Source organism: Pleurodeles waltl, chromosome 5 (assembly GCF_031143425.1).
Source record: "Pleurodeles waltl isolate 20211129_DDA chromosome 5, aPleWal1.hap1.20221129, whole genome shotgun sequence".
NCBI lineage: Eukaryota > Metazoa > Chordata > Amphibia > Caudata > Salamandridae > Pleurodeles > Pleurodeles waltl.
In genome coordinates, this window is record NC_090444.1 from 349,276,206 (window position 1) to 349,301,068 (window position 24,863).

The 24,863-nt window shown below is 45.1% G+C and overlaps 1 protein-coding gene across 1 annotated transcript in view; it reads right to left on the bottom strand.

Annotated features, from left to right (window-relative positions):
* Positions 1-15,094: 15,094 nt before the first annotated feature.
* Positions 15,095-24,863, bottom strand: part of OTOR (otoraplin) — a 54,490-nt gene continuing 44,721 nt past the window's right edge. Inside the window, exon 4 of the mRNA XM_069234089.1 lies at positions 15,095-15,576. Within this exon, the coding sequence (XP_069090190.1) occupies positions 15,553-15,576 (24 nt within the window). The 3' untranslated portion in view covers positions 15,095-15,552. The remainder of the gene's footprint in view (positions 15,577-24,863) is intronic.

Here is a 24,863-nt window from a genome sequence, read left to right on the forward strand (position 1 = left end):
TGCGGTCGCACCACCACACAAACCCTGACGGAAACCAAGTCTATAAAAGGAGACACCCACCTTCAGGAACACATACCTGTCTGGAACCTGACCTGCACGTCCTCTCACTGCTCACCCAACAACTCCGGAACCAGCGACGACAATAGCAACCCTAAGTACACACCTACCTGTCACTGTTGTAATTTGTGAAAGTACCTATGCACACACAGCATGCACATCCAGGACAGGTGGCAAGGGCAACACACACACCTACCCTCACACTGAGAAGGACATTCACACACAGCCACATACACGCACGTACACACATACTACAAACAGCACGGCCAAAACACACTTCCAACACAAACACCAACCCGCAGACACACAGTACCAGCACAGTCAAACACATCAATACACAACACCAGCAAATCACACAACTACACCACAACTACAACACCTCAAACACATCGTCAAGCAACCAAACTACACACCTCCAGCTGACAGTGCCTACATACAACAACACATAATACCTGACAGCCAATACACACAATCACACAATCATACAGTTAAGCATACGTCATACCACACAAACACACCACACAGTGGTTCTGATATACCAATCACCACACACACGTACGCACACAGTACAACCACACAAGGGCACACAACACTACGAATAACACATGTCAACACAAACAATACACACAATATCAACATACATGCATGTTTCAAACACAAACATGTCCTAGAAACAATACACAGCCATTACTGCGGGACAGATGCTACAGCCACACTCACACATGCTGCCCAGATACAACTGGTATGCCCATCCAACACACACACAAAGGTTATTCACACACAAACCATAGCAGGCAAGACTAAAACAGCCATGTTGAAAGAAAGGGAGGACAAATATGTGACCATCATTGGCCTAGATATATTATAAATATAAATATGTGAATAAATAAGAAATTATGTACAAAATAAAAGGCCATAGGCCAGTCCAAACAACAGTGTGCACAATGCACATATGGCACATATATGCCCATACATGACTCCTGACTGCTATATGACCTCCACAGGGTAGGGGCAGCAAGGGGGCAGGCAGGCACCTCAGGGATTAAGGGGGGCAGAGAGGAGGGGCTTGGGCTTCGGTTTGGGGGGCCTTTGGGCTTGGGAGGGGGCTTAGGATGAGGTTTAGGGGAGGGCTGGGAACACAGGAGGGGTTGACATCTTGGCAAGGGGAGGGGCATGGGTACTAGCAGGGGGCAGGGGAAGACTTGGAGGTGAAAGAGCTGGACTTGGGGAGGGACACAGAGCATTTGGGGGTATCACAGGATGGGAGAGGAGTAGGGAACAGGGAAAACTCAGAGAGGAATACCTTTTTGCACACATGGGGACAGTCATAGCAAAATGGTTTGGAAGTGGAGGGAGAGGGAGTGGTTGTAGGAGGTGTCTTGGTGGATGTCTTGGGTACATGTTTGTGCGAGGAATTCTTGTGGGTGCTGGGTGTCTGTTGGGTGGGTAACTGTGAGTGTTTATGTGTCTTGGGAGGAGGTGCTGGGAGATGCCATGGTGGATATGTGACTGTCTGTTGGGGTGGTGTCTGCAGGTGTGGACGAAGTGCTGGATGTGGGTGTGTCGGTGGTTGTGGTGTCTGCAGATGTGGTGACTGGGGTGGATGTCTGCAGGTCTGCTGTTGCGCTGACTATGGGTAGCATTAGAGTGGTGGCTGGAACAGAGAATGTTGGTGTGGTGTCTTCAGGTGTGTCCGGTGTAGTGTCTGTGAAGGTTGGGGTGGTGTGCGAGTCTGTGCAGGTAGTGGATGTTGGTGTGTCTGCAGGTGGGTGTTGCTTGTGTCCATGCCAGTAATGGGTCTTGTGGTGCTTATGTTTGTCAGCTGTAGCTTTGGATGTTGAGGTGGGTGCATGCTGGTCTGTCTGGGTGCTTTGGCTGGGACAGAGAAGAGGGGTGTGGGATTCGGAGGAGGTAGGCAGAGGGGGGATGGAAGAAGGGTGACTGGCTGTCATTAGTGTGGAGGCCAGAGCTTGAAAGGATCTCTGTAGACCAGCCAGTGCACCGTGAATGCCCTCCATGAACGCATTGCTCTGTTGCACTTGAGTTGCTAGTCCTTAGATGCCATTCACAATGGTTGACTGACCCACAGAGATCGACCTCAGGAGGTCAATAGCCTCCTCACTGAGGCCAGCAGGTCAGACAGGAGCAGGGGCAAAGGTGCCTGCGGCGAAGGAGATGTCCACTCTCCTAGGTGAGCAGGCACATACAACTGGGTGGGGAGCTACAGGGAGGCCGGTGGTACTAAGCAGGGTGGCGGACAAAGATGGTGCAGGGCTGGTCTCAGAAGGGTCTGCCATCACCAGGGAATGTCCACTGGAAAAGGATTACAAAGATGAAGTGGAAGATCCGATCTCTCCTGTGGCACTCTCCTCGCCCTCAGTGCCACTGGGTCCCACGCTATCGCTGGTCGCAGCACTCTGGGTCCCGTGGCCAGCCGCATCCCCACTCGCCGGTGCCTCGTCTACTTCGCCTGCCAATGCTGATGCACACAAATAGAGAGAGAGAGGGTTAATATATTTCTTACATACACATATTTAAACATGCACATCCTGACTAGGCTATCTCTATTGGCATTACACATATCCTACATCATATTACAAAATGTCACTATTTGACACACCTCCATGTCAAGCCTCACACCTACATCAAATTCCAAGTAAGTTAGCATGATTGTAAGATAGAAGCTACAGTGGAGCAGTAATCATCATACAACCAGCGCCAAGTACCTGAATATAGTGAGTACTCACTCCCTTGTGGCTGCTGTGCTGCTCTCAAATGCCCATCCACCTCAGGGTAGGCCACTGGCAAAATACAGACCATTAGGGGGTCAGGGTCTGAGGGGCACCCCTTCCTCTTTGGTAGGACATCCCCAGCTGGGCCTCCATGTTCTTCCGGGCCCAGCATCTCAGGTCCTCCCACCACTTGCGACAATGGATGCTCTGCTGGCTGTGGACCCCCAGGGTCCACACTTATTTGGCCATGGCACACCAGATCCTTTTCTTCTGATGGGCGTTCACCTGCATGGATGTCACAGACAAAATAAGAAAGTCATGTACACATGCACCATACCAACAGGAGTGGGCACTACACTTGTTACAGCCCCCACACATACTCATTCTATTGCCCACACCTACCCAACCTCTCTGCTCACACGCCTTCACTATATGGCCTCTGCATGCATATAACCCCTCACCAGTATACATGCCGCAATCAACGTCACACGCAATCCCTATCACACATGGCTGGTCTATTGGACCCACCTGCTCCTCTGGTGCCCCTTAAAGCTGATCATACAGGGGTAGGACATCCTCCACCAGATTCTCCAGTTCTTCTGGGGTGAAGGCAGGGGCTCTATCACCTGCAGGACGTGGCATGATGGCTTCCAAAGGCAGTACATAGCAGCTCACTTCATGGACGTATTGCTAGCAACAGTGTCAGGAGTCAAATGAGCATTATGAGCATGGCTGCAGAAAATGGTGGTCACGTCCGTCATGGCTGCCATGTACAGGACCGTCACCACCATTGGCGCCAGTCCACCAGAGGCAGCAATGTTAACCAATTACAAGTTTCACAGCGGTTGCGACCGCCTACCTCCATGTCACTTCCAAATGTCCACTACAGCAGGACAAGCGGCTGCCATTTTGTGCACATTTAATTGATGGACACATACTCGCCCAAATGGCGGTGTCACCCTATGTTGTGTCATCATGGTTGTGCTTCAAATTGTGACATTCTTGACATAATGACATGTTGAGGCTGCATAGTTGTTGATATCTATGTTCAGATACTCAGAGGCACATAGGTGAGGGCTATGTATTCGTAGATTCCGACAATAAATGTGTGATCAGTGCAGGACAGCTAAGTCAGCCACACATGTTCAATTACACATGTGACATATGTCCTATGTGACATACATATAAGCCAATGTGCAGCAATGAGGGAGTAACATGCGCATAACCATGGTCGTTATTGTATATGTCTGCAGTGCAAAGCATCCCCTATAGTGTTAGGTGTGAGCTAGCTAATATACCATGTGGTGCTTACATGTGCCTACCTCTTTACTCATTGTACATTATCTTCTCTCAACATAGATATCCTGCCATGAGGAGGCTGAGACAACCACCAGCGTACCATCTACTAGTTGACCTTGCAACCATGGAGGACAGGCGTCTAATCTAGACGTATTGTCTGAATCATCAGACCATCATGGAAATATGTACACAGTTGGAGCCAAATCTCTAGCCAGTCATACGCAATCCCTATTGCATCCCTCCCATTGTACAAGTCTTGTCAGTGCTACACTACCTGGTCACAGGCTCCTTTCAGAATACAGTGGACTTAACAGCAGGCATGTCTCAGCCTATGTTCAGTCTTGTCTTGAAGGATGTACTGTGTGCTTTGTTAAAGCACCTGGACAGCTACTTCAGGTTCCCCCAACATGCAGACTTGGCCCATGTGACATTTATGATATGGGATACATTCCTCATGTGATAAGTGCCATTGATGGCACCCATTTAGCCCTGGTCCCTCCCAGCGCCAATGAACAGGTGTATAGAACAGGAAGAACTACCACTCCATTAATGTTCAGGTGGTGTGTCTGGCAGACAAGTACATCTCACAAGTGACAGCCATATTTCCAGGACCTGTGCATGACTGCTACATTTTGCGGAACAGCAATGTCCCACACATGATGATACAACTACACATAGAGAGGGCCTGGCTCCTTGGTATGTATGCATATGAAGGTATTTCACTGTTATGGCACCTACCATCACTTTCTGGTCAGTCGCTGTGCCTATTATTTCACAACTCCTACATTTGTGCACACAGGTGACTCTGGCTATCCAAACCTTCCTTGGCTGTTGACACCAGTGAGGTACCCTGCCACGGAAGAGGGAACTCCGTTTCAATGAGGCCCACAGGAGAACAAGGCGTGCAATCAAGGACACTTTTGGCCTCCTGAAGGCAATATTCAGGTGCCTGGACCTATCTGGAGGTGGCCTCCCCTACTCGCCGAAAAAGGTATCCCAAATCATCATTGCCTGCTGCATGCTCCACAACCTAGCTCTGAGACATCATATACCTTTGCTAGCTGATGAGGGTGAGGCAGCTGGACCAATGGCTTGAAATGGTGAAATGGCAAGTGATGAGAAGCTAGGGGAAGAATGTGCACCAGGCTCTAGGATAGAGCTCATCAATCAGTACTTCCAGTACATACAAGTACATACAGGTATGTGGAGTAGGGTTTTTCAAGGCTTGAATGTCCACACTCAAGGTGGATTAGTGACAAAAGTCCTCATGACGTGATTTATCAGTGGGGGTGTAATGTGGCCCTATCCCTATGTGTGGGTTATGGAAGCTGACTGATAGAATGTAAGGTGCACTGTAACAGTGGTCCAGCTCTAACATGTGTGTTCATTACAGTTACCTACATTCACTTCTCAAATGGACAGACCAGTATTGAGCTATGTTTGCTGCATTCTCCTGTTCTTATGTCATTCCACCCACTGACTGGGGTTTTTAATCTGTGCCTCTGCTACCTATGGCTTGAGGCATTCATAGTCATTAGCCATTGCTAAATGATTGCAGATGTGAGCTTTGTACATGGCAGGTGGCAGGCAAACGATTTGTATGAATAGTCTGTGACTGGTGATGTGGGGTACTATCTGAGGGCCCCTGCTTAGGAGGTATTCTACACTGAGCACCACATCTATGACCTGCATATGTGCTTTGTGTGGCACCATGCCTTCGATCCTGATGGTACTCTCTGTCCTAGTCTTTTTGCAGGTTGGAATACTGACTATACTCTTGTGTGGCCCTGGATTTCTGCCTCTCTGATATTTGCCTTCGGACATATCTGTATGTATTGCTGAGCAAGCCTCCCTCTGCTGTCCATCACACTGGCTGTTCAATGTAGGGGGGCATCATCAGACCACAGTTGGCAAGCATGACAATTGTTGATGTTTTATTAAAGACACATATACAGTAGCTGTGTTCAATGGTGACTTATTGTGCATATCATACTAATGAAAGTAAAAATAAAGGTGCATCATTTGACATTAAGGTAATGAGTGAGGTCATGATAGACAGAATCAGAGTAGCAGCTACAGCAGTTGGTTGCACAGGTCCAGTGTCCAAGTGCCATGGAAAATGGAGTCATGTCTCTGAACAGTCAACAGGGTGTCTCAGTGGCACACAAGGGAGACAAATCAGGTGAGGTTCTCTTCTTGGCAGTGGGTTTGGTCTTGGCATCTGTTCCATCCAGATGTCTGGGTGGACATCCACGTTTGCCGGGGGGTTCTTCTGCTACAGAGGGAGGGGTGTCTGAGGCCTGTGGTTCCCCTGGCAGAGCATCCATTGCACTAGCTGCCGCTGATGTAGATTGGACAGATTTAAGGTTGCTAGCAGAAGGGGCCTGATGGTGGGTCGAGAAACCACGCAGGATGGCGCTGATGTCCCTCAGCACCCCTGCAATAGAAGCCATGGTGGCATTGTTGGCCTGCCATTGCTGCATGACCTCCTGATGGTATTCCCTCTGCAGCCTTTGATTTTCCCCCAACCTGGTGATAATCTGGCCCATCCGGTCCTTGAAACTATGGTATGCTCCCAGGACTTAGGAGATGGTTTTCTGGTCAGTTGAGTCTCTTGGGGGCTCCCTCCCCCGGCCCCCAGTTTCCCTCCCATGTCCCCTGCCCCAGGTGCATGTCCTCCTGGCACGATGTGCCCACTCTCAGTATTAGCAAGACCTTCATTGTCTAGGGTGTCATGGATCAACTCAGGTCCCTGTACTGTGGGGCACACAATAGTTTGAACAGTCCTTGGGACACAGGTTTAGGGATGAAGGGTTGGCTCTGATGTTGTAGCAACAGGAGGGGGGATTGATGTAGGCAGGGTGCGGCAGGGAGTTATAGACTGGCCAGGTTTCTCACATGGACCAGGTGTGTTGTCCTCACTGGGGCCTTCATCCTGAGGAGGGCTGGTATCCACTCCATGGTGGCACAGACAGGGAGACACTGAGTTAATAATTGGAAATGTGTTTGGTTATTTCTTTGTCAGATGCAGACAGTGTCTTAACATTTTTCTCAGCTATGACAGTGACAGATTCTGCACAGCATAAATTAGTGGTACATACTAGTCTGTGACATGTGTTCCCGACTCCATGTTGGGTGCTATCATTTAGGTTTGGTACATATAGCACTGCAGATGGGTTCAGGTACTGTCTGATACTTCACATGACTGTTCAGCACTGATACCTAGTGAATAGTCAGGCTTGCTAGATGTCACACGAAATGGCTGGACATTGCACCATGGTGTAACAGTGGGAGAACAGTATGTGAGTATGGAAGGTTAAATATCCTGTCTCTGCATGTTGTGCATGTGCATGGAGTCTGCCATCTGAATTTCCATACCATGGTCAGTTCATTTCAGGGTAGGAGATCTAGATAAGTGGTCATTTGGATTTCTCACAGAGCTGTAGCTGTATTTAGCCTCTTTTGCCAATGCGGTGTGCCAATGCATTGCTGTCATTGCCATGTTGTACTCCTCAGTCGTACCATCTAGTTGGTGTAGCTCGTATAACAGTCATACATGCAGGAGATGTGATGTGCACATTCCAGGTTTTCAGGTAGATGGGCTATTGCATTGTGGGAGTCATAGTGATAGTATTAGCCAATGCTATCCATGCCTTTGCCAAGGGCTGTGTAGGCAGTTGGGTTGGGTGGAAGTGTGGCATACAGGAGAGGGGCGTTAGGTGAATAGATGGGAGGTGTAGTGAGACGTACAGTGAATTAGGGAGTATTTGGGTGGTGAGGAAGCATGTAGAACACAACAATCGTGTGACATGGAAGTTGTGGGTACTTACCAGAGTCCAGTTCACCAGGTATTCCAGTCATGCCCTTGGGATGCAGGATGTATAAGACCTTCTCCACCCAAGATGTGAAATGTGAGGAAGGATGTGGGGGCCCAACGCCAGTCTTGTGCACAGCAATCTGGTGTTGTGATGCCATGGAAGATACCTTCCCCCGTCAGTTGTTCCACTTCTTCCTGATGTCATCCCTTGTGCGTGGATGGTTGCCTACTGAGTTAATCCTGTTGACGATTCTTTGCCACAACTCCATTTTCCTGGCTATTGACATTTGTTGGACCTGTGCTCCAAACAATTGTGGCTCTACCCTGACAATTTCATCCACCATGACTCTCAACCCTTCACCTGTGAACCGTGGGTGCTTTTGTGGGGACATGGTTGTGGTTGTGTTGAGGGGGGTTGTGTGGAGATTTGGGTGATTGATGGGGTGTGGGTGGTGTATTGTGTGTGATGGACGCTTGTCGTGATTTGTGTGTGCTCGTTATGTGTGTTGTGTGGTGTGTGTGTGAATGGTGTAAGGGTGCTCTCTCTCTCTCTGTGGTTGCCTGCTCGTGGTATATGTGAATGTCGTTTTTGTTGTAAAGGATTGTGGGTTGTATCTGGGTGTGTTACATTGTACAGTGACTAGGTGTGTCTGGTGTGTGAATATGTGTCAGGTGTGGGGTATTCAAACTGTCCAATGTGGTGTTATGTTCTGACAGTAGTCAGTGGGTTGTGACTGCGGCGATTTGCACAGCCAATGGTTTTCCACCATTGAAGAACTGCTGTGGTGATATGTGACTCGTAATCTGGTGGGCGGATTTGGGTCAGCCTAGCAGTACTGGTGGTGGAACCCCTTCTTTCCCACCCTCCAGTGTCCTGGCGGTCTCGAATGGTTGGTTGTTTTTTGGCGGTCTTCACTGTGAAACTCTTAATATGGCGGTCAGATGACTGCCAACATGGCGGTCTTTTGGCGGCAGCCACTGCAGCAGTCTTCCGAATAGACCGCCAAAGTCGTATGAGGCCCTAAGTCATTTGCCAAGAATCACAGGATGTTAAGCGATGGCAGGTCTGGTCGTAACCCCACATCATCTCCCATTTCACCTCCCTATCTTCATCTAATAGCATTAATGGCACTGGGACATGGGCATAAGCCATGTAACTAAATGCAATCTAAAAATCACAACATAACAAAACTGTGTATTTTGGGGTGGAGTTACTCAAAGTCCACATACTACAAAGTTCTTATCTTTGTGCGCCTGAGACAGGCAGGACCAATGGCCGAGCAGGGGTTGGCTTCAGTAGTGTCAACCCTGGCCAAGGGAGACCAAAGAGAATGCACAAAATGACTGAACGAGGGTGGGTGGGCTTTTAAAGGATTTCAGACTCGAAGGATCGTACAGCTCCAGTAACACCAAATGTTACTGCATACAATGACTGGCAGGATCAATCACTTTGGCCAGTGAAAAAAATATATTTCTACCCAAACTAACTATTTTAGCCACATTATGATGATTAAAGACTGGCGAAAAACATAAAATTCTAACCTATACCTTGTAGTTTTCATACCGCTCTTTGATGCCAGTTCATAGCTCACTGTGCCATGGCAGGATTGTGACTTATGAACCGCAAGTAAAAAAAGATCTCTGTGACAAAAGCAGTAACCCACTGAACTAGCTATTCAAATACAAATCTGTGATCTTCATGGTTTACATTCTTCACAACATCCACATTTGGAACTGCTTTAGTTATATACATGGCTACTGGAATTATGCGGCAATAAAAGACCAAATTATGAGGCAGGGTTGACCAATTTATGTGGCAAGAAAAGTCCAGTTATGAATTTACAATGCCAATAGCTCTAACTCCAGCTAATGAGAGACCCATTGCATTGCAAATGCTTGTTTTCTCTTCTTGTTAAGACTTTCTCGGTTGGTGAAGTGGCTAGTGTTGTGGGTTCGGCTCACTTTCTGAGCTCCCTGACTTATTAGTTATTGCTTCTGGCTGAGAGTTGTTTTGAACCTGGTGTGGAGATCTTGAGCCTGCAAGGTCTTCCTTATCTATGAGAATGGAGATGTCCTAACCAGATTGAGTGATTCTACCAGGTTGAAAAGGGCCTGTATACTTAATGTTGTTTTGTGTGTCTTGCTCGTCAAGTTGCTTTGTAACTCCTAGCGCTAAATTTGACTGATTTATTTTCAAATTGACTACTAAGTGAGGCAAGAGTTCCAAGAGAAGTGTACAGTTTGTCAGCAATATGCATGCATACACAACTCTCTGTCTCATTAGATTAATGGAAAGAGGTCAGTTTTGACTCTAGTCTGTCAAATGTTGTATCCAGGTTGGTTATTGAGTTTGCCAATGATTGCATAAGGTCAATTTGAAGTTCCAACGAGACTGCCAGACTAGCACATTAGTAGTTGCTAACAGGGTTGAATCAATTGATTTAAGTATTGTTTCGGTTGTTCTTTGTGCAGGGGTGTGATTGATTGCCACTTCTGAAGTCCTTTGTTGTATTTGCTCAATGTTCTCTGGTAATTTTGCACCTGGTTTGTTCAAAAAGAATCTTTTTGGATTTGTGTGCTGGTTTCCTTTGTTGGACCTTGGGGAGGGCCTGAGCATTTGTAAGTGGAGGTGGACAGTTCTCCATAGATTTGTCCAACATAGCTTCCCACTTATTGGTGTAGTGGGTCGCTGTGGTTGAGTTGATAACAATTGTGTTTGTAAGGGTGGGTGTCCACAGTGGGTCTGCCACTGTATCCACTGGATCCTAATTTTAGTAAAGCTCAATGACTGTGTTGTTATTATCCACATGATGGTGCATCAAAGTTATGGATAAATAAACTTCTGTGTTTGGAGGGGTTTGCTGCAGCTTTTATGTCAGATATTGCTTGAGATTTATTATCCTGTAGTTTGAAGGGAAGGATACCAGGACCCATTTTGTTACATTTTAAAACTTACTGTTTAATGGGCGGGATGCGCACATGTGGTTTATCATGCCCTTATATGGTTCCACCCGAGGTCCACAAAGTCTGTGGACCTGATGTGAGGGCTGTTGCACTTGAACTGGACAATGATGTGGAATTACTTTTTGCATACTTGGTATTTTTAATAGTCCTTACATTCTTGCGCTGTACAATGAAGAATTCGTGAGACAATATCTAATTTTCTACAAAGGTGGACCCTAATTTTGTCTGTCTGTAAGTCTTCTGAATTCTTGGTGTAAATAGCAGCCTCTGAATAATGGGCACTTGGACGTTAACTTAGACACTTACTATGTGGGTCGCAAAAGTGACAGCCGCAGCGCCCTGTCGACTTTTGCCCTGCGGTTCTCTCTCCTTCCTGCAGATGCCCAATCAGCCAGTCAGCTATCAAGCAAATCCCGTAATACCGGCTTATGCTTAGGTCCCAGAGTTAAAAGTTTAATTTGGAAAATATCAGGCAGGCATTGATTAGTAAAGTACATGCAAAAAGAATTGATGGGCAGTTTTGGGGCAGTGATGGACTGGCCCTGGCTCAAGCCACACCAGCCTCCAAACTAGCTGTTCCTTTGCTCCAAGGGAAATAGCACTGTCAGTGCCTACCATGCAGGGCAATTATCGGTGCAGTTTTACCTCCACCTTCACTTGCTTGTTCTGCTTTGCTTGCTGTCTTCTTTTAGTCTTTTTCTTTTTTTACCTGTCACCTGAGCAACCTTGGCTTCCACTTACTCCTGCGGCTGTGCCTGTGGAGCCTCCTTGGCACCTCCTTGTCCTGAGATGGGTGTGGGATGGCTGGCAGAAACTGAATGGTAGTAGGTCAAGGCTAAACTGGATGACAACTGGGTGGTGATAATTAGCTGAGTGCTTCCCCAAACTGGTTGAAGTAATTCTGTTAGGTGCAGATGTGGAATGCAGGATGCAGGTGGCAGAATGCAGGGTGGGTGGGGAGTGGGAGCAGAGGGGCATACCGAATACAAGCAGAATGGAGTGCAGAGTGAGGTGAGAGGGCAGGCGGGAGCAGCCAGAACTGCTCTGTTTCATTGAACTTCTGTTTGGCCGCTGCTTCCTATGATGTCCACAGCCTGCTGCAGTCCCCTAGAGCCCCCTGTGAAATTGCATTGATCAAGATGAATCAGATCAGCCAAGATCAGCTCTGCCCCACAGCACCGCACCCCTTGTGGCCTCCTCATCCTCTCCATCTTTTGCCCTGCCTTCCACAACCTCCAGTCGGCACCTTTATATTCCAGCATAGTTGGCAGTACTGAGAGAGTCTAATCCAATCCAGTCTCTGCACTGGCTCATCTAGTCTCTACCCCTTTGTGTGAAGTTAAGATAGGAAGTGAAGATAGGGTGTTACTAAAACCTCCTATACAGTTGAAGGAAATTCTATTCGCTATTAAATCCCTAAATTCCAAAAACACTACTGGCCCAGATGGTATCTCAGCAGAATTTCATAAAACATTTCAGGTACAGCTATCTTCAATTCTGCACTCTTTATTTTATTATTTTATTTATTTTATTTTATTTTAATACTGCTGTTGAAGGATTCTTGAAGGAAGCTATAGCAATTGCCTTAGTGAAAACGTATGAAAATCATACTTTTGTTGTTAATTAATGCCCAATATTCTTCATAACTTAGAACTGAAAGATCTTTGCAAAAATGTTAGGGAATAGGTTAGCTCCAATTCTATATTTCAATATATGATCTGACCCAAAAGGTGTTATGAAAGGCAGGCTTTCTGGGCACAACATAAGGCTTATTTGTCGTGTCCTATCTTCTTTTGATAAAATTAAAATTCATGCTGGCTTGTTAGCTTCAAAGGATTTTGACCAAGTTACCGGACAGTTTTTATTTAAAGCAATGCAATCACTACATTTTGGTCCTACTTTTTTTAAACATGGTCAAATCATTATACACTAGCCCTGCAGTTAAAATATGTAAATGGCATTTACTTGCCTTATTTTCTTGTATAAAAATGAAGACAGGGTTGTCCCCTTTTAATCTTTGATTGCAATTGAACCTCTACAATGCCTCATCATGTAATGCAAAAGACGTTGATGGTATAATGATATGAGATGTAGTTTTATATATTTCAGCATATGTGGATGATATATTTCTATGTTGAATAATCCATTTACTATCATTCCAGTTATCCTATTTTAATTAACCAATATACTCTTTTTCTAGTTATACTTTCAAAATTAACAAAACTGAATATTTTCCTCTAAATGTTTCATGTACTACAGACATGTTGCAAAATATTGGTATTATTTGGAATCTGTCTAGACTAAATTAACTTGTATTAATCTGTTTCAACTCTATTTAAAAATAAATAATGGATTTAACTTGTTCAATATTAATCTAAAAACAAAAGGACATTTAGAGAAATAGTCTTCACTCCATTTGAATTGGTTGGGTACAGTTAAGGCTGTCAAAATGTTTATCACTCCACAAGTTTTGTACATATTATTTATGTTACCACTATGATTTCAACTTCATTTGGAACAATAAACGTTCCTAAATAAATTATACCTCTCTAAGAATAACTTAAAAGGGTGACGGTCTTTGCGTACCAGAGTTTAAGAAAAAACACACTTCCTTTTAGTTGGACACAGGCGACATTGGTTTATAATCATTACTCAATTACCTTCTCTAAATGAGCTTCATTAGAACAACATATTTCTTCCTCTTTTTAAACTTTCTTAACTATTGCTAATAGCAGTTCTGTTAAAATTCGAAACAAGATTTCAAGTTAATATGAAAATGTCAAAGAAGGTATCACATTTGGTACAATCCGTTATTCAAAAGGAACCCATTGTTCAATTGGAATCATATCTTTTTGGAAGTTATGGATAGATGTTAGTATCTTTACATTCATGATATTTGTGAAGCTGATATGTTTGTATCTTTTGTATCTTTGAAGAGGTCAAGCATACATTTCATCTTCCTATAACAGATTTTCATACTTAATTCTTATGCAACTTAGTCCTCAATACATATTATAACTTTCTTCCATCAACCAAAATTTCAGATATGGAATTCCATATTAATCTATACAATTACTCTGAGCATGCAGTTTCTAAGGTACATAGAAATCTTACTATTAACAATTTGATTATAATTAAATACATTCATACAAACATGGAATGATGAATTAAATAGTCATCTATCTTCAGAACAACGGAGAAATCTATTCTCACATAGCACTCTTAGTTGGTTACCAGCTCTCTATCCTCAACTAATCTTTGCAGTTTTTACAACTGCTTATGGACTCAGCTTAAGCTTTCAAAAGCAAAATTAATTAATAGTCCAAAACGCTAACATTGTAATCACACTTGGTTCATTAAAACACCTACTATATGATTGTCCAATTATTTTCAAATTCTGGTCAGGTGAAAGGATAATTATTAATAAGATTTTTAAATTTAATATACCACTGTCTTTCACAGTTATTCTCTGCAAATCTTGTAGAATTCTTACGCCTAATATGAAATTATTTGATTGTTTTATTTATCTTCAGCTGTCAAATAAATTAATTCCCACTCGAAAGATACACATCTCTTATCAGACCAAATGGTGGGCCTCGGTTATATACCTCAGTCATGGTCAATGCCTTTCAATTTACTCCTCTAATAAATCATTAGTTTCTGCTTGTGAAAGGCAGACAACCCTTGATAAATATGTTTTTGATTCCATTTATGAAACTAATATTTTATCTGTTTTCTATTCTATAAACTAATTTCATAATTTTGACTATTACATTATCTATTAACCCTTTATCATTTCCTTATTTATTTCAGGTTCAATATTGAAGATGCAATTTTACATGAATCTGTACTGTTTACAATTAATTGATTATTTGATGTATGTTTCTCTCATATATTTATTAATATTTTATTATGTACCTGTTCTGTATATTATTCAAAAAAAAATTTAACATAAAGATGGTTTATTCGAGTTTAATAATGACTATGAACATAAAGAATATGTTTTGAAAATGGCACTGCAATTGGAAAGAAGAAATCTAAATTAAATCACTCTCTGGGTCAAAACACACTTAAACATGGCATGCAAAAAAATTGCAGGTTTTACTGTATGTCACTTTTTTCATTTATTTTGATTATCCTCCATCATTCAGTGCCTGGTCTGAACGAGAGGTAGGGACTTACCATAGCCATGACAGCATAAGATGTAACCACTGAAGAACCGAAATGGTGTGGAGTTACATTTTAATGGTTCACAAAGCAATGATAATATTTTAAATAAAGGTAACAGGGTTTTAAAAAGAGATGGAAATATTTTATGAGATATGACAGATAGTGTTTATGGTTGGCATTTCATATTGTGCATCATGACCATAATAGCTTTACATCAAAGAAGGATACACAAGGAATAATACAGAATGTTTAAAATCTGTCAAAAGACAATTATCATTTATATACGATAAAACTAACAGCGTTTGCCAGAAAATGGCAAGTATTAAGGATAAGGCTTTTCATGTCATGCCAAAGCGATTTAAGTGCTAACCATAATCGTAATCTCTCAATATGAATAACAAAGCAGAAAACTTCTCATGTCTGACAAACATCTAGATGTCTGCAGTAATGGCCATGCTCACTAGAAATTCATCATCAGCCTCAGATGCAGTGAGAAGAGGGTTTGTCACCAGATCACTCACAGAAGAAGTCCATGTCCTGGAAGAAGAACACATAAGAATTATATCTATTGCTTAGTTTGTAAAAGAAAATAGGATGGTCAAATATTGCATTTTACAGCTTAATCCTCACTGATATTTGACAAAAAGCACTTGATCTATTCCACTATTTTCATGTTTCAGTTTGCGGTGCCCATACTGGTTTGAGGAACCTCCATTATAACAATACAATTGAACATACAAGTCCAAGCATACAATGTGCTATTGGCTATGAAAAAAAGTAAATTGGCTAAAGGTGTCATGCGTTATATTACTTGACGGCTGCCCCTGACTCAGTAACATGACCTTATTCCCTTCGTTTCCGGAGGAATTATTCACCCTCCTGCAAAAGAAGGCTTTATAAGGACTAAACAACTCTGTTTGCAACTGTGCACCTGCACGGTGCCTTGCAAACATATTGGACTGTACTTTGATTTACAAGCTAACTCGTCTCCCTGTTTTGTGGTAGTTTGCTTTGCAATTGGAATATTTACATAAAAACGTCATAGAAAGAAATTATTTTCTATTACATGACTATTTATAATTAAAATGAACATGGAAGGAAAAAACTAAAACATTTTATTCACAGCCAGCCTGTAAAGTCAAAATGTCCTTGAGTCCATCTGTTCCTCGACACCCTTCTCCTTGCATGGCTTTAAGGAAATTCTAGCAATAACTGCAGAGCGAAGAGCTGCAGGACCTTACATGCTGCCAGCTTTGCTTCTGAAGTGCCTATTCTTAGTGATAGGAAATTGGGACATAGACACAATTCAGATTTTGTGGTTAGTGGTCTAATAGTTCCAGCCACTTGCAGCCTTTTAGACCTTCGCATTCTAAGACGTATACTTGCGCAGTCAACCTTGATAGTATGGTCGAAAATTCCCAGCACCAAAGTGTGTTTTTCTCAACATCTTGGCATAGCTGAAGCCTCACAAGAAAATGGGGATGCTTAGATGCTAACTGGCACTAATTGTTAACCACTGATCCCCTTGTGGAGAGCAGCTCCTGCATGACAATAGAGTATTAGAAGCATTTGCAGTGCAATGGGTGTCGCTTTTGCTCGAGGTAGAGCTATTAGCATTGTAAATTCCTAACTGGACTTTTCTTGCCACACAAACTGAAAATAAAAAGTAAAACAGCTGACATAAGCGAGCTGATTCAAAGTGCCGCTGTGAGCACAAAGGGAGAGATAAAAGAAGTTTTCTCGCATTCAAACTTATCGGTAGAAGTGCAATTATCCATTTGACAGGGTCGATTGCCAAGGCGGTAACAAAACCACCCTAAGGATTGACAAACTTAAAGCAGCTACCAACGAAAACAAAGGATTTTTTAAAACAAGCCCATGAACGAGTGATAGTGGTGGGCGTGCCGTGGGCGTGTGTAGTGTCGCGACAGTGATCTAACTGGTCACGGAGCACTACCATTATGAATAACATCTAAACCGAGGGGAGCCACTCTGACTCCCCTCCGAATCCATATTCAATGCGCCTGGCCTGCCGGTCACGCGCAAGAGGTTATATTAATAAATAGTGGCCAGTGGGTGGGGTCAGAAGGAGCGGAGGTGAAGTATTGAAAGCCGTTGCTGCCACTAAAAGTATACTTCATGTGACTGCCTCTTATTTCAGTGCATGCGACCGCGCCAATTAAAATATAGAGTGCCACAACATTACAGGTGTGGTTAAAAGCCCAGATACATACTAACATGTCAGAAAAAGCAGCGCTCGTGCGCTGCTACGCTCAACCTAAAAATGGGTTTCTTTGATATATAGAGCATTGGGGTAAGCTGGTACATAAAAGTATGTCACAGTGGGGCAGGAAACATTGTATGCTAGCGTGTTACATTGAGAATGAGCACAATGCTGCTTTGGAAGAGGCAGAGCTGGACAGGACCATTGCAGGCTGAGGCACGCTATCCATGTTTAAGGCTTTGACATCAGATTGATGATGATAGATGGGGCAATGTGGCTGCAGTCTGAGGTGTAGGAGGGGTGTCTGCAGCTTAGTGCTACAGACATGTACTTGCCAGCATTATGTGGCCAAAAAGAAGCACGATTTTTAATGTTTAAAACATTGATCACAATACTAATGATATTACCTGAAAATACATTATATGACCCCGGGCACTACAATAACATAACAGAAAATCACATGAAATTAAATGGGACGCAGACTGAAGCAAATGATAGTGGTGCATTTCACATTGGTGGTGCCATGAGATGTAATAAATGGCATGACATAAATGAGTGAACTTTGATCACTGTGGCCAACCTCACTAATACTAAGAATACATAACTGTGGACACTTCAGAGAATCCTTTATATTTAAGGGAGCTGGCATGTACCTCTTTAATCCACTGCCATTAACCTAAGGTACAATGCCCCTTCTGCCTTCTTCATCGCCCAGTATGATCCATCATTTAAGGCTCAGTGTTGCCCACATATACCTTGAAACAGGTTATAATGCAGCTTTGGTTACGTTAAATGGGCAGTTCAGTACGCAAGCGAACCCAGACTAAGAGCTTGGTCAGAACCACATTCAGAGGACCAAGGGACAAGCAAGAGCTACTGGACTAAACTGTGGCATTTGAGGCATTTATTCCTGATGTCCAGGGCTCAACCTACTATGGATTCTGAGCAACTGTGTCAACTACGCTTCAGCACTGGACTCTCAGTGGAAGCGCAGGATGGGAAGTCCAAGGCCTCTCAGGTAGAGGGAGACACAGGAGGGTGGACACAGACTCACAATTCAAAATAAGTTCAGGAGCAGCGCCAAATAATTGTCCAGTCAAACACTGTTTTCATGAAAAAGAGTATTTTTATACCAGCACAAAGTAAAATATGGCTTTCACAAACAATAAACACAGTCCCCTGAGGTCCGGGCTTCAGTGTTTTACCAGATGGGTTCCTGTGTCCCACTCTCCTCTCTCTAGTGGTAGTGGTTATTCCCCATTCACTATAGGTAACATTTAGGTTAAACTCCACTACTCTGACCCTTATGAAAGTCAAAAGTGTTCCAGTGCCTGTCAAGCCTACGCCATCATCAAAGAATGCTGCTAGCATTTCCTGTATCAGTCCTTTGCTGACGTGGTATTTGGAGGCATTATCAGTGTGGGTATGTGCTTGGAGTTCAGAACTCCATACTAGGAACATTTGTGCTTAATATAGACATAGTTGTGTTATTATGGCCTGACATGAACGTTATATTCATGCCTTCTTGTGTTTAGAACTGTTGTGCTGATTGAGACAACAATCCCCATCAGTCTGTGCTTACACGAAGTACAGCAACAAGTGCCCATTTTGGGTGGGGTACTCCTATAAAAGTGGCCCGCCCTGCTGATTTTCCCTTGTTATTGTGAGGCATCAGCAAGCTAAAGTAGCACTTTTGGAGCCCTATGATCCTGTTCAGAACTACCTTGGATGAAGAGTACGCAAGCAAGGTCAGAGCTGACAGCCAAGGCAGTGGTGTGGTAAGGGTGCACTTGCACCAGCAGTAGCTCTCCCACCACTACTGCAGAACAGATAGTTTTGATCTTCCCTTCATAGCCTGAGTACTGCCGATGGAACAGGCATGCCCCTTGTGGCCAGATTTGATGCAGTTGGGCTCCCCTGTGTGTTTATTGACCTGATTATTGTATTACGAGCTGGTGGGGGCCGCAACTTTGGTACTTGTTTACAGTTTAGACAATGTGGATGGACTCAGCATTTTCTTGGTGTCTGAGGAAGCGAAAGTTCCTGGCTGTTTATTACAGGTGGGCTCTGCATGTTAGAAACATTTAAAAGAACTTCTTCAGCACTTGTGTGAAATAACAGAAGGCTTAGGCAAGCAGATTCTTCTTCTTACAGTATTTATCTAATAATACTTACGTAATATCACTTATCAGGGACCTAGGAGTCTAAAGGAATTCCTGTGATAGATAAGCAACAATAGCATAAGGTAGGACACAAGTGTGTTAATTTATATGAAGTACGTTTTTAATTCATTAATGCAGCAATGTAAGTGAGAGTGCAGTTTACGTTTAAATCTATTTTGCAGATTAGAACCAACTGCAGTAAACTCCCTGAGAGAGATAGAAAAACCAAATCAAACCTTTTTCTCTTTCAGGTAGGAGATTGAGTGGCGTATCAAATCCTAGACTCTTGGAGGGGGTGTTCACACGGCACCAATAATGAAGCTTGGTTTTTTGTTTTGCAGATCACCCTCCCAGCTCTTCCTTTCCTGTCCTCCCCTTCTTTTACTTGATCCTCCCAATTGTCTGTGCTGTCATAGCAACTCAGCAGTTTGGGTTATCAGGAGGTAGACCCAACTTCGCATGGCTTTGATCCTGATAAGTTCGTCCAGCTGACAGTGCCAAAGTGCTATATTGCAGGCAAGCTCCTCCGGGGCCATCTGACCTGTAAATCTGTCTTGCCTGCACCAGCATGACCTGTAGAACCCTTTTTGGGTGCTGAAACTGCAGCAGCTGTCTCTGATGAGTTCTTCGCACGCTGCCTTGGATAGGCAGCAGTCAGGTGTCCTTGAGGTTCCAACACGTGGTCCTACACAGGCAGCAGTTGGGGGGCCCGCGATGCCCCTCCGATTCTGGTAAGCTTCCTGAGATGTTCCCCACAGGTGGGGACATTCGACACTCCTTTTGGTGGTCCTCAATAGGCCTTAGGACTGCATGGATCACTACTGTAACATCTTTCTCTCAACAATGGTCTTGACCAGACTATGTTCCTTGTCTTTTCCTGGTGGCTCCACCTGGCACATGGGGTCACCATCCTCTCTTTGAACATGGTTATGGCCCAATCGGCACAGCAGCAATTTTCACATTCCTCATCTGGCATACAGGGCCATCTGCTTCACTCCACACATAGCTTATGGCCCATTCGGCACAGCAGCCATCTTCTCAGTGGCCCCACATGGCATGCAGGGTCCCCAACTTCACTCTGCACATGGTCTACAGGCTGATCAGCATGGCTGTAATCTTCACAGAGGCTCCACCTGGTATACGGGGTCACAGACAACAACCTGATCGGTGAGGAGCCCTCTCACACCTTGCTGCAGGAATCCAACCACCTGGATCCCCTGCTGGACCTCACCCCCCTTTAAAGGTCTCTTCTTCCCTACAAGGCAAACAGGCAGGCACCGGAGCTCTCTAGCTCTAGGGCAGGCCATCTTGGATTCTATGGATGATGTCCCTTCAGCCAGCTGGGAGGCTGACTTGCCTTCTCCTTGCCCAGTATACCGAACAGCCAGGATCTCCTGCCTCCAGTGTGTCCCACCTAGCTCACAAAAATGTAGCAATCCACAAATCTGTCTTGGGGGATTCCACTACACCCTCATGCTCCCCATTTAGCCATGTGTCTCCCAAATTAGAATGCAGAACCTTCAATATATTGTACCAGTCACAGACACATACATCCTTCACACGTATATAACACACACTATACTGAGTTGCAACATCCCTCTGTTGTGCCATTCACAGGCACACATACCCCCAGCACATGTAGATAATACACCTACATTGCGCAGCAGTACACATCAAACCAATGTACGCAAGAGTGAGTTATGCACACAATTGCAGAACTTTAAATGAGTGAGCCTGTAGGTCACACTGCAGTGACACTGGTAAAAAAGCATATTCACTCCTACTGATCACTACGTGGTGTGCCTCCCCCACAGCATTTGTGCTTCCTAACTCCTGGCAAAGGTATTAGCCTTTCACCATCATGGAGGTAGCAATTTGGGCACCTCTCCCAGTCCAAAAAGATCGTAATCCATGAGACAGGGCTATGTCATGGCACACATGTATGATAACGTGCTCGCCCCTAACAACAAAAATCTGCATCATGGACCTAGACTTCATTAAAGTTGGGGCACTCAGGGCAGTGGTACATATCCATCAACATGTGTGGGACTTTTCCCATCCTAAAAGTGGTTCGTCACCTGTCAGGAGAAACAAAGTTCCAGAGAATCCTTTGATAATTTCTGCATCTGGCTGCATGGCATAGTAAGCATGTATGAATTTGCAAATGAGGAAAATGAAATTAGAGAAAAGATTATCCAAGGGTGTTACTCATTGCAACGGAGAAAACAATATTGTGAACTGCTACAATGCAGATGACAGACATGCTAACTTTGGGGTAGTCACTTGAACTGACTAATGCATTCGGCTGCCCACATAAAGTTATTGTTAACCTCGAAGCCTATCAAAGTTGAACCAACTGAAACTGCTGCTGAGGCATATACCATAGTGAAAAAACCCAAACAAGAAATTTATGGGACCATATGGATAATGTGACAATCAACAAAACCAAGGCTGTCAAAGCCCCCTTCAGGAAAGACTTGCGCTGCGTGCAGTAATGTGAATCATTTCCCCAGAACGTGCTGATCAATAAAGACGTCAGAAAAAATATGGGGCAATGAAAGGACAAATCCCAAACCAAAAGGGCAAAATCTGACAAGTTCAGGCAGCAATACATCACAACATGGTGACAGACTTTTAAGGCACTGTGGTGTCTGATTAAGAATACACACACCTAGGGGGATGTGACCAGGATGCCAGAGAGAATGGGCGCTCTGTGAAGAGCTCCGCTATGGGCCCCAAATGAATCCTGCATGATCCTGCTCCCTCATGGTGGACCGAGCCTAGTCCCCCACAAAAATGTAATGTAAAATGCTTTGAAGGTGGAGAATGGAAATGTTCTTATCCTGTGCAAATTTGGTCCGGAGGGGGGACCGACTGATGTGAGAGCGGCCTGCCACGAGGTAGAAGTGGCGGCCCTCCGACCGCAGCCGCTCCAAGGTGTTCCGGGAGAAAGGCGACATGGAGCGGGTGCTGCCTCTGGGGCACTGCTGCTTCACCTGCATTTTGGACACCCCCCAAAGCTGACTTGTGAGCCTGCCAGCCTTGGTTCTAAGGGGGGTGGCATGAATTGGTGGGCCTGTGATGCATGAACAGGCCCCCCGGCCCATCCCAAAGCACAGGACCGCATCAAAAGCCTCTTAGATGTAGGACCAGTGATGAGGTTCGGAGAAGGGCAGGAGGCACACCACACTGCAAGAAGTGTCAAAGACCGCCTGCATGGGGCGCTCAGTGGGAGAGCAGCAGGTACAGGTACATTGTTTCCCCCACTGGTAGTTTAATCCTTCCCAGCAGAGGGCAACACGGGGCACAGAAGAGTTGAGGAGCATCGAGTGAGGTGCCAACAATGACTCTGAACCCCATGGTGGGAATCTTAGACTCAGCTTCTGCATTGAGGTACTGCCCTTATGGGATCCCTTCCCCCTTTGCCCTACCAAGGATGCCCATGGCGGGGGCCGGCTAGGGGGGCCACTTATCCCTGGGTACCCCCACCGGTACCTGATGTCTGGCCTCACAAGGTGAGAAGGCTGACTTGGGACTCGAGGGGCACCTTGAGACACCTGAATTAAGCAGGGAGGATCAAGAACAGGCACACAGGGAACGGTTGATTTTCAGAGAACCCGTTTTGAGATACTGATGGCGAGACCTGTTCCCCACATGGTCAGGGGAGGGGCAGGGATAGCCAGTGATCCCAGGAGTGTACGTACAGGACCTGCAGAAACCTTCCACAGCATTGCCCAATGTGATGTAACAGGCATCATCCTGGACCAGACACCCCATGAGAGCCCACTGTCTTGGGCTTCCCACTGCGAGATAACTGAAGGCTAGTGGGATTGCCCATAGCTAACCGCACCTTTCTCTTGAAGAGGGACTGGCATGCCTGGTGGGGCCCCTGGGGCTTCCCAGTCCAGTGCAGCTGAATGGCACAGACTTTTTCTTTCAGCCTTGGTAGCTGGGACGCGCAATGCCTAATACCAGCGCTCCTGCATACTCAGCAGCTATGACAAAAGACAAGGAGCAACACTCCCCCCAACAGGGGAAACTAGACAAGTATGCCAGAGTGGTCTCCTCCATTGTGGGTAAAGATGGGCATCCACCTAAACTGACAGGTCCAGACACTGTGGCTGTGGTGCAAGCCATACAATCCTCCCGGGCTGCCATGGAGGGTGGGATTGGCGAAATCAAAACAGAAGTCTCTCTACTCTTACAGGACATGAGAAATGTGAAGGAAAGAGTGACAACAACTGAAACGAGGATATTGGACCTGGAGGATGCGGTACACACCCTCAGATAAGAGGTCACAGAGGTACGAGCAGTGAATAAGAATGTGGTGTGGTGCCTTGAAGACGCAGAAAACACGGCAAGGAGGAACAATTTATGTTTTGTGGGATTTCCAGAAGAGGCAGAAGGCCCGAGCACAGACAAGTTCCTGGGAGACTGGCTGGCCCAGGTGCTCCCCAAAGAGAGTTTCTCACCCTGTTTTGTGTTAGAGTGTGCTCACCGCACTCTGAGCAACAAACCACTACCAGGGGCCCCACCAAGGCCATTGATTGCGCGTTTTTTAAACTATCAAGACAGGGACTTAATCTTATCTGAAACTGATGGAGGTGCAATATGAAAATTAATTGACACAAATCTTCCCCGACTACACATGGGAAGTTCAGCGCCAGCGGCGCACTTTTGATGCGGTGAAAGCCAAAACTGCACACTCTCCAATTATAATATATGCTCCTCTTCCTAGCCAAACTAAAAGTCCTCTTCCAAGGACAATCGCACTTCTTCCAAACTCCAGACGAGGCCTGGGAATGGCTTGAGGAGAGGCCTAGACTCACCAGTAGCGAGGTGAGGAGGAAAACAGACTCACCACCAGCCCGTAGGGGAGATGCCTACTCCGGGCCACAGCAGAAACTCTAAAACAGGGAACGCGCCTCCAACATATGGCTTAGGCCTTCCAGAAAGCAGAAATCCAGGTCCGTGATGCGACCAGTCACACAATCCTCAGATTCGGAAGAGGCCTCTAGGACAGCCAGATGTAGCAAGACTAGAAGAAGGGGGAACGGACCAGGAAATTTCAGCACCCACCTCTCAAGAATCAGCTTAAAGGGGGTTGGCTCCACTAGCTATCTACTGATTGACTTTGGGGCACGAGTTAGAAGTGCAGCCCCCCCAAAGGCAGCACCAGCTCAATACATGGACACAGCAACCACACTAGCTGCATTGAGCATCGAGCGACTGGCCATTGGTGCTTTGAGTTTTGAAGACAGATATAACTTTCAAGCTGTGGTAATTTTTCATGCTGTAGGGTGGGCGTACAGACCTCTCCAGGCTGTCTGCAGAACAGTTATTTGGTTGGAGATGACAAAATCTGCAGAGAACAGTGGGGGGTAGGGTGGAGGGTATTGGAAGTTTACAGTTTTGATGGTTACACAAGGCTCAGAGGC